This window comes from Lampetra fluviatilis, chromosome 66 (assembly GCF_964198595.1).
Source record: "Lampetra fluviatilis chromosome 66, kcLamFluv1.1, whole genome shotgun sequence".
NCBI lineage: Eukaryota > Metazoa > Chordata > Hyperoartia > Petromyzontiformes > Petromyzontidae > Lampetra > Lampetra fluviatilis.
Genome location: NC_136340.1, coordinates 273,874 through 284,553, shown reverse-complemented (window position 1 = coordinate 284,553; position 10,680 = coordinate 273,874). Strand labels below are relative to the sequence as shown.

The following is a 10,680-nucleotide window of genomic DNA, read 5'->3' as shown; positions in this document are numbered from 1 at the left end:
CGAGCAGATGAGTTCGTCTGCTGCGATGATGACCGCTCGTATGGACTTGCCGAGGCGGGGGTGGGCGGGGTGGGTGGGTGGGGGAGGGTGGGTGAGGGAGGGTGGTTGGGTGTGGGTGGGTGGGTGGGGGGGACACTTGGCCCCCTGGTGGACAATCTGTGAACTTCACGGCTCATCGGACTTCTCCAGCATCAAGTAAAAAGAAAGAATCTGATTCTGAGTGGAGAATGCCGACACCTTTATTGAGACTCACGGAACCAGGAACTCAACTCCTCCACCACCGTCAACTCATTCTCCGCCGTCAACTCATTCTCCGCCGTCAACTCATTCTCCGCCGTCAACTCATTCTCCGCCGTCAACTCATTCAATATAAACCCCCAAAACCCCACCTTACCACTGACCCTGGAAGTGAAACTACACACATTGACCCAACCAACAGATGCAGGGGGAGGGGCTGGGAAGAGGGAGGGGCTGGGGGGGAGGGGCTGGGAAGAGGGAGGGGCTGGGGGGGGGTAAGGGGGAGAAGCTAAGAGGGGAGAGGGGGGGCAGACATCCTCAGGAGGGCCTCGATATTGACCAATGGGAGGGCTCCGCTCGGATGGCTGCTGCTGCTGCTGCTGGTTGTTGTTGTTGTTGCTGCTGCTGGTTGTTGTTGTTGTTGCTGCTGGTTGTTGTTGTTGCTGCTGGTTGTTGTTGTTGTTGCTGCTGCCCGGCGTGAGCTCAGGGCCGGCTGGGGAAGGGCAGCACCAAGTTGACCATGAGGTCCCGCACCGCCGCAAAGATGGTGCACTCTCCTGAGACACGGGGAGACACGGGGAAACACGGGGAGGGACACACTCAGTGACACGGAGACATTCAGACGAAGGGTTGTTGCCCTCGTCCGTCTCACCCTTGTGTCCCCCTGTCCGGCATGGCTCCCGTGGCTTCCCACGCATCTCCCTGCCCAAGTGACTCCGTGACTCCCCATGTCTCCCCGTGTCTCCCCGTCTCTCTCCCCGTGTCTCCTCGTCTCCCCCCGTCTCCCCCGTGTCTCCCCGTCTCTCCCCGTGACTCCCCCCGTCTCTCTCCCCGCGTCTCTTTGTGTCTCCCCGTGTCTCCCCGTGTCTCCCCGTGTCTCCCCGTGTCTCCCCGTGTCTCCACGTCTCCCCCCATGTCTCTCCGTGTCTCTCCGTGTCTTCCCATCTCTCCCCGTGTCTCCCCCCGTGTCTCCCCGTCTCCCCCCGTCTCCCCCGTGTCTCCCCGTCTCTCCCCGTGACTCCCCCCGTCTCTCTCCCCGCGTCTCTTTGTGTCTCCCCGTGTCTCCCCGTGTCTCCCCGTGTCTCCACGTCTCCCCCCATGTCTCTCCGTGTCTCTCCGTGTCTTCCCATCTCTCCCCGTGTCTCCCCCCGTGTCTCCCCGTGTCTCTCCCCGTGTCTCCCCCCCGTGTCTCTCCGTGTCTCCCCCCGTGTCTCCATGTCTCTCCCCGTGTCTCCCCGTGTCTCTCCCCGTGTCTCTCTCCCAGTGTCTCCCCCCGTGTCTCCCCCCGTGTCTCCACGTGTCTCTCCCCGTGTCTCCACGTCTCTTCCCGTGTCTCCCCGTGTCTCTCCCCGTGTCTCCCCCTGTGTCTCCACGTCTCTCCCCGTGTCTCCCCGTCTCTCTCCCCGTGTCCTCCCGTGTCTCCCCGTCTCTCTCCCCGTGTCTCCCCGTCTCTCTCCCCGTGTCTCCCCGTGTCTCCCCGTGTCTCCCTCCCCCCCAGCGCATGCACCTACCCTGGCGCGGGGGATACATGTCGGCGAAGTGCCGGAAGCAGTTGCTGATGAGGAAGGATGCGGAGCCGGGCGCCGTGTGGTGCCGCGGGATGTCGGCCTGCTGCGTGGTGCCGCTGGCCATGTCGAACACCACCGGCACGATCACGCTGGCAGGCTCCGCCGAACAACCCCCGGCCCCTCCGCCACCGCCACCACCACCGGTCACAGCGGAGCCACGCTGCGTCAGTTGCAGCTGCAGCCACAGCAGCCACAGCAGCAGCAACAGCCGCAGCAACAGCAGCAGCAACAGCCACAGCAGCCACAGCAGCAACAGCAGCAGCAGCAACAGCAGCAACAGCCGCAGCAACAGCCACAGCAGCCACAGCAGCAACAGCAGCAACAGCAGCCACAGCGGCAACAGCAGCAACAGCCACAGCAGCAACAGCAGCCACAGCAGCAGCAACAGCCGCAGCAACAGCCACAGCAGCCACAGCAGCAACAGCAGCAACAGCAGCAGCAACAGCAGCAACAGCAGCAGCAACAGCCACAGCAGCAACAGCAGCAACAGCAGCAGCAGCAACAGCAGCAGCAACAGCAGCAACAGCAGCAGAAACAGCAGCAACAGCAGCAGGAGGAGGCCACACGCATAGTCACAGTGTCTCTGTGTGTGTCTCTGTGTGTGTCTCTGTGTGTGTCTCTGTGTGTGTCTCTGTGTGTGTCTCTGTGTGTGTCTCTGTGTGTGTCTCTGTGTGTGTCTCTGTGTGTGTGTCTCTGTGTGTGTGTCTCTGTGTGTGTGTCTCTGTGTGTGTGTCTCTGTGTGTGTGTCTCTGTGTGTGTGTCTCTGTGTGTGTCAGTGTCTCTGTGTGTGTCTCTGTGTGTGTCTGTGTGTGTCAGTGTCTCTGTGTGTGTCTGTGTGTGTCAGTGTCTCTGTGTGTGTGTCTCTGTGTGTGTCAGTGTCTCTGTGTGTGTGTCTCTGTGTGTGTCAGTGTCTCTGTGTGTGTCTGTGTGTGTCAGTGTCTCTGTGTGTGTCTGTGTGTGTCAGTGTCTCTGTGTGTGTCTCTGTGTGTATCCACAGTGCCTCCCCCCGTGCCCCCTCCCCCGTGCCCCCCCCCGTGCCCCCCTCCCCGTGCCCCCCCCCCCCGTGCCCCCCCCCCGTGCCCCCCCCCGTGCCCCCCCCCCGTGCCCCCTCCCCCCGTACCCTCCCCCCCCCCGTGCCCCCCGTGCCCCCCCGTGCCCCTCCCCCCCGTGCCCAGGACGTACGAAGAAGAGCATCTTGGACTTGAGCACCACGGCCGGCATGCCGGGCGGGGCGATGGGCGGTGCCGAGGGGGGGATGGTGAGGCAGAACTGCACGCCCCAGTTGAGGCTCAGGTCTGGGAACTGAGACACAGACAAAGGTCCCCGTGTAGCCTCAACACAGACTGCAGGGGCAAGTGCCCTTAGTGGCAGCACCACGCACGCCCCGCCGCCTCGCTACCAGACGCCAACACCAGGTACTCATTTGAGGCCGAGTCGACCTAGGGGAGACCCACACACTCATTAACAAAGACACAGATCGCCCGTGTAGCCTTAACTGACTGTTGGGGCAAGAGCTGTTAGCGAGCAGCCCCTATTGGTGGTTGTGGTGGTTGTGGTGGTGGTTGACGTTGTGGTGGTTGTGGTGGTGGTTGACGTTGTGGTGGTTGTGGTGGTGGTTGAAGTTGTGGTGGTTGTGGTGGTTGTGATAGTTGTGGTGGTGGTTGACGTTGTGGTGGTTGTGATGGTTGTGGTGGTGGTTGACGTTGTGGTGGTTGTGGTGGTGGTTGACGTTGTGGTGGTTGTGGTGGTTGTGATAGTTGTGGTGGTGGTTGACGTTGTGGTGGTTGTGATGGTTGTGGTGGTGGTTGAGGTTGTTGAGGTTGTGGTGGTTGAGGTTGTGGTGGTGGTTATGGTGGTGGTGGTGGTGGTTGTGGTGGTTTTTGTGGTTAGGATGGTGGTGGTATGTGGTTGTGGTTGTTCAGGTCGTGATGTTTGTGGTTAGGATGGTGGTGGTATGTGGTTGTGGTGGTGGTAGATGTGGTGGTTGTGGTGGTGGTTGTGGTTAGGATGGTGGTGGTATGTGGTTGTGGTTGTTGAGGTCGTGGTGGTGGTTGTGGTGGTGTTTGTGGTTAGGATGGTGGTGGTAGTTGTGGTTGTGGTGGTTGAGGTCGTGGTGGTGGTTGTGGTGGTGTTTGTGGTTAGGATGGTGGTGGTATTTGTGGTTGTGGTGGTTGTGATGGTTGTGGTGGTTGTGATGGTTGTGGTGGTTGTGATGGTTGTGGTGGTGGTGGTGTTTGTGGTTAGGATGGTGGTGGTGTTTGTGGTTAGGATGGTGGTGGTATTTGTGGTTGTGATGGTTGTGGTGGTGGTGGTAGTTGTGGTGGTTGTGGTGGTGGTTGAGGTTGTGGTGGTTGAGGTTGTGATGGCTGTGGTGGTGGTAGTTGTGGTGGTGTTTGTGGTTGTGGTGGTTGTGGTGGTGGTAGTTGTGGTGGTTGTGGTGGTGGTAGTTGTGGTGGTTGTGGTGGTAGTTGTGGTGGTTGTGGTGGTGGTAGTTGTGGTGGTTGTGGTGATGGTGGTATTTGTGGTTGTGGTGGTTGTGGTGGTTGTGGTGGTGGTGGTAGTTGTGGTTGTGGTGGTAGTTGTGGTGGTGGTGGTAGTTGTGGTGGTTGTGGTGGTTGTGGTGATGGTGGTATTTGTGGTTGTGGTGGTTGTGATGGTTGTGGTGGTGGTGGTAGTTGTGGTTGTAGTTGTGGTGGTGGTGGTAGTTGTGGTGGTTGTGGTGGTTGTGGTGATGGTGATATTTGTGGTTGTGGTGGTAGTTGTGGTTGTGGTGGTAGTTATGGTGGTTGTGGTGGTTGTGATGGTTGTGATGGTTGTGGTGGTAGTTGTGGTGGTGGTTGTGGTGGTTGTGTTGGTTGTGGTTGTGGTTGTAGTTGTGGTGGTGGTAGTTGTGGTGGTTGGGGTGGTTGTGGTGGTGGTGGTGGTAGTTGTGGTGGTGGTGGCAGTTGTGGTGGTAGTTGTGGTGGTGGTGGCAGTTGTGGTGGTAGTTGTGGTGGTGGTGGCAGTTGTCGTGGTGGTTGTGGTGATTGTGGTAGTTGTGGTGGTGGTTGTGGTGGTGGTGGTAGTTGTGGTGGTGGTAGTCGTGGTGGTAGTTGTGGTGGTGGTAGTTGTGGTGGTAGTTGTGGTGGTGGTAGTTGTGGTGGTAGTTGTGGTGGTAGTTGTGGTGGTAGTTGTGGTGGTGGTAGTTGTGGTGGTGGTGGTAGTTGTGGTGGTGGTGGTAGTTGTGGTGGTGGTGGTAGTTGTGGTGGTGGTGGTAGTTGTGGTGGTGGTGGTAGTTGTGGTGGTGGTGGTAGTAGTTGTGGTGGTGGTAGTTGTGGTTGTGGTGGTGGTGGTAGTTGTGGTGGTAGTTGTGGTGGTGGTGGTAGTTGTGGTGGTGGTGGTGGTAGTTGTGGTGGTAGTTGTGGTGGTGGTTGTGGTGATTGTGGTAGTTGTGGTGGTGGTTGTGGTAGTTGTGGTGGTTGTGGTGGTTGTGGTTACCAGCTCCAGGCGCATGATCTGGACGCACTCGCGCAGGATGTGCGTGGGGGCTCCCAGCAGCTTGGCGAAGGCGTTGAGGGTGTTGGCCTTGAAGGGCGGCCCAGCCACCTACACACGCACACAGACACACACACCTTGTACACACACACACACAGTGTACACACACACACACACACAGTGTACACACGCACAGTGTACACACGCACACAGTGTACACACACAAACCTTGTACACACACACACACAGTGTACACACACACACACACCTTGTACACACACACACACTTTGTACACACACACACACACAGTGTACACACACACAGTGTACACACACACAGTGTGCACACACACAGTGTACACACACACACACAGTGTACACACACACACAGTGTACACACACACACACACAGTGTACACACACACACCTTGTACACACACACACACACAGTGTACACACACACAGTGTACAAACACACACACCTTGTACACACACACACAGTGTACACACAGTGTACACACACAGTGTACACACAAACACAGTGTACACACACACACACCGTGTACACACACACCTTGTACACACACACACAGTGTACACACACCTTGTACACACACACACACACAGTGTACACACACACACACACAGTGTACACACACACAGTGTACACACACACACAGTGTACACACACACCTTGTACACACACACACAGTGTACACACACAGTGTACACACACACAGTGTACACACACAGTGTACACACACAGTGTACACACAGTGTACACACACACACACCTTGTACACACACCTTGTACACACACACACACACTGTACACACACACACTGTACACACACACACACACACTGTACACACACACACACAGTGTACACACAGACACAGTGTACACACACACAGTGTACACACACATCATGTACACACACACACAGTGTACACACACACACCTTGTACACACACACACCTTGTACACACACACACACACAGTGTACACACACACACACAGTGTACACACACACAGTGTACACACACACAGTGTACACACACACACAGTGTACACACACACACAGTGTACACACACACACAGTGTACACACGCACACACAGGCACACACGCACACACAGGCACACACGCACACAGTGTACACACACACACACAGGCACACACACACACAGGCACACACACACAGGCACACACGCACACAGGCACACACACACACAGTGTACACACACAGTGTACACACACAGTGTACACACACACACAGTGTACACACACACACAGTGTACACACACACACAGGCACACACGCACACAGGCACACACACACAGTGTACACACACACACACAGGCACACACACACACAGTGTACACACACAGTGTACACACACACAGGCACACACAGTGTACACACACACAGTGTATACACACACATAGTGTACACACACACACCTTGTATACACACGCACACAGTGTACACACACATACACAGTGTACACACACACAGGCACACACACACACACAGTGTACACACGCACACACCTTGTACACACGCACACACAGTGTACACACACACACAGTGTACACACACACACAGTGTACACACACACAGGCACGCACACACCTTGTACACACACAGTGTACACACACACACAGTGTACACACACACACCTTGTATACACACACACACACAGTGTACACACACAAAGGCACAGTGTACACACGCACACACCTTGTACACACACAGTGTACACACACACACAGTGTACACACACACACCTTGTATACACACACGCACACAGGCACACACACACACAGTGTACACACACACACACACACCTTGTACACACACACAGTGTACACACACACACACACACAGTGTACACACACACACACACAGTGTACACACACACACAGACACACACACACACACCTTGTACACACACACACACCTTGAACAAAGACAAAGATTCCCCATATAGCCTTAACAGACTGTAGGGGCAAGTACTGTTAGCGAGCACCTATTAAGGCCGGAACGGTACACGAGGGGGTGGGTGGCCAGCACCACGCCCGACCGCCTTTGTCTCCCTAGTGGCTATGTTTACACACCGCACCAGGTACTCATTTGAGGCTGAGTCGACCTAGGGGAGGCCCGGGACCGGTTCAGATAATCGTCACTGATGTTGGCCGTGAGCGGGAATCGAACCCGGATCGCCGGGTTCATAGCGCAGCGCGCTAACCGCTACACTACCGCTCCCCACTACACCTTGAACACACGCACAAACACACACACACACCTTGTACACACACAGTGTACACACACACAGTGTACACACACAGACACACACACACACACCTTGTACACACACACACACCTTGTACACACACAGACACACACACACACACACCTTGTACACACACATCTTGTACACACACACACACACAGACACACACCTTGTACACACACACACATAGTGTACCTACACACACACACACCCCTCGTACACACACACACACTGTGTACACACACACACACCCCGCGTCCCCGCGTCTCCGCGTCCCCGCGTCCCCGCGTCCCCGCGTCCCCGTGTCTCCGCGTCCCCGTGTCTCCGTGTCCCCGTGTCTCCGTGTCCCCGTGTCCCCGTGTCCCCGTGTCTCTGCGTGTCTCCGTGTCCCCGTGTCCCCGTGTCCCCGTGTCCCCGTGTCTCCGTGTCCCCGTGTCCCCATGTCCCCGTGTCCCCGCGTACCCGAGTCTCAAAGAACATCTCCAGGATGTGGACGTCGTCGACGCTCCACGGCTCGGGGGAGTCGGGCGACACCTTCAGCTGCAGCGTCTGGTGGGTCTGAGCGTTGAGAGCCACGCGGCACTTCAGCACCTCCGTCTTGAACATGATCACGCCGGGCTCACTCGAGTTCACCAGGTGCAGCTGCATACACACACACAGACACACACACAGTCACACACACAAACACACACACACAGACACACACACAGACACACACAGACACACACACAGACACACACACAGACACACACACACACACACAGACACACACACACACAATCACACACACACAGTCACATACACAGACAGACACACAGACACACAGACACACACACAGTCACACACAGTCACACACACACACAGACACACACACAACAACAACAACCGCCATTCGCCACTAAGTGGCGGTGACGTCACCACGGCGCTTGTGCCAGGCTAGGTGCACGTTAAGGCCATGTGAAGTGTCGAACGCCCGCTGGCAGGAGGTCACGGGGCAGACCCAGCAGGTGCCACGGGTCGACTGACTGAGATGACCGTGTGTGTGTGTGTGTGCGTATACTGTGTGTACGCGTGTACGTGTGTGTGTGTATACGACGCGTGTTTACGTGTGTGTGCGTGTGTGTGCGTGCACGTGTGTGTATACGACGTGTGTGTACGTGTGTGTGCGTGTGTGTGTGTATACGACGCGTGTGTACGTGTGTGTGTGTGCGTGTATACGACGTGTGTGTGCGTGTGTGTGCGTGTGTGTGCGTGTGTGGGCAGTGCTGTGGGGGGAGGGCCAATGCCCATTGGCCTCTCCCCTCATGGCGTCTGTGACCACCACAGTGGCTAAACGGGGCTGGTAACCCCTCCACCTTCAATTAACCACCACTAAACTACGAATTAAACATAAACCTGTAATTAATAAGCTTGTGCCGGAGGCCCCGGGGGGTCAGGCTTTTATGACGTCTCCTGGCCAAACCCCATTTGGCGGAGCCAGGAGATTGAATTTTCACCCTCGGGGCTCCTCCAGAAACAACGAAAAACCATTGCGGATGGCCACGTGGAATGTTCGAACGCTCACTGCGGAGGAGAGGCTGCCACTCCTCTGTCGGGAGCTGGACCGGTACCGCCTGGATCTCTGTGGCATTCAGGAGGTCCGGTGGACCGGTTCTGGCTCCTGCCACCATGAGGGGTGGACAGTCCTCTACTCGGGGCAGGAGACTGCCAAACAACAGGGTGTGGCTCTTCTTCTGAACAAAAGAATGAAGGGGGCGTGGGAGCGTGGCGGTGAGGTGTGGGAAGCTGTAAGCCCCAGGATACTTTGGGCTCACCTTCCCATCAACCAGAGGCGAGGAGTGGTGGTCGTGGTTACTTATGCCCCCACCGAAGACGAACATCCGTGGAGGGATGCAGGCAAAGCCGATGAGTCAGACGCTTTCTATGACCTCCTGTCACAGGTGCTGGCTAAAGTGGCCACTCGGGACAGAGTCATCTTGTTGGGTGACATCAATGCCCGAGTTGGTCATGATGCTGGCACCTGGTCTGGAGTGATTGGAAGGCATGGGCCAGATCAGCTCAATAATAACGGTAGAAGGCTGCTAGATTTTTGTGCAGCCCATGGGCTTGTAATTACCAACACGCTCTTCCGGCATCGGCGCATCCACACAACATCATGGATACATGCCGGGTCCAAGCAAGAACATCTGCTGGACTACATAGTGACGGACCAGCGGATGCGAGCCCATGTCCTTGACACCAGGACCTACCGTGGAGCTGATCTGACCTCTGACCATCGACTAGTCATCTGTAAGATGCGCCTGCCATTCTTCCACTCCGGTGGTGGGTGTACACCCAGGACCCCATTCCAACCAAAAGTGGCCTGGTCTCAGCTAGCTGATGAAAGTTGCAAGCGAGAATTTCATCATTGCTTGCAGCTGGGGTTGGCATCGTCCCCCACTCCACCTGATGTCGAGGGTAAATGGGCGAGGTTTAAGACTGTGACTCATGCAGCTGCAATGGCTGCTTTGGGTACGCGGTCCAGACCTCCCCAGAAACCCTGGCTGACAGAGGAGGTGTTCAGGTTAATTGAAAAAAGCGACAGGCCCACTCTCATCGCCTACAGCATCCCACGTCGGAGAATGAGGAGGTTTACCGCAGCCTTCGCTCGGAGGTTCGGAGAGCCGTGAGGCGCTGCAAGGATGGGTGGTGGTCGCGGGTTGCTGAGGAGATGGAGTCTGCCTCAGTGGCCCGCGATCACAAATCACTATTTAATTCCATCAAAAAAGTAACCTGCAGCGCCACACCTATTACCATCATTAGAGGAAAAAACGGTGATCCAATCTCCGACCCCCAGGAACAGGTTTGCAGATTTGCTGAGCATTTCTGCGAGGTCCTGGGGGAGGGAAAATCTCTCAGCCAGGAAAACATCATGGCACAAAGTGGGGATAACCCTGCTGAGGCTGCGGTGCCTCAAATATTGGAAGAGGTCACCCCCTGTGAGTGGCTGGCTGAGGTGCCAGCTGTTGAGGAAGTACTGAGGGCGATCCGGAGTCTGAGACCAGGGAAGGCACCGGGCAGAGATGATCTCCCAAGCGAAATGCTGAGGGAGGGTGGCGTTTGTGC

General features: G+C 56.4%; 1 protein-coding gene across 1 annotated transcript in view; it reads right to left on the bottom strand.

Moving 5' to 3' along the window:
- Window positions 1-221: 221 nt before the first annotated feature.
- Window positions 222-10,680, bottom strand: part of MED14 (mediator complex subunit 14) — a 69,357-nt gene continuing 58,898 nt past the window's right edge. The window contains exons 28-32 of the mRNA XM_078882639.1: window positions 8,038-8,217; window positions 5,283-5,390; window positions 2,988-3,107; window positions 1,749-1,980; window positions 222-794 (exon numbers count right to left, since the gene is read on the bottom strand). Coding sequence (XP_078738765.1) covers window positions 721-794; window positions 1,749-1,980; window positions 2,988-3,107; window positions 5,283-5,390; window positions 8,038-8,217 — 714 coding nt within the window. The 3' untranslated portion in view covers window positions 222-720. The remainder of the gene's footprint in view (window positions 795-1,748; window positions 1,981-2,987; window positions 3,108-5,282; window positions 5,391-8,037; window positions 8,218-10,680) is intronic.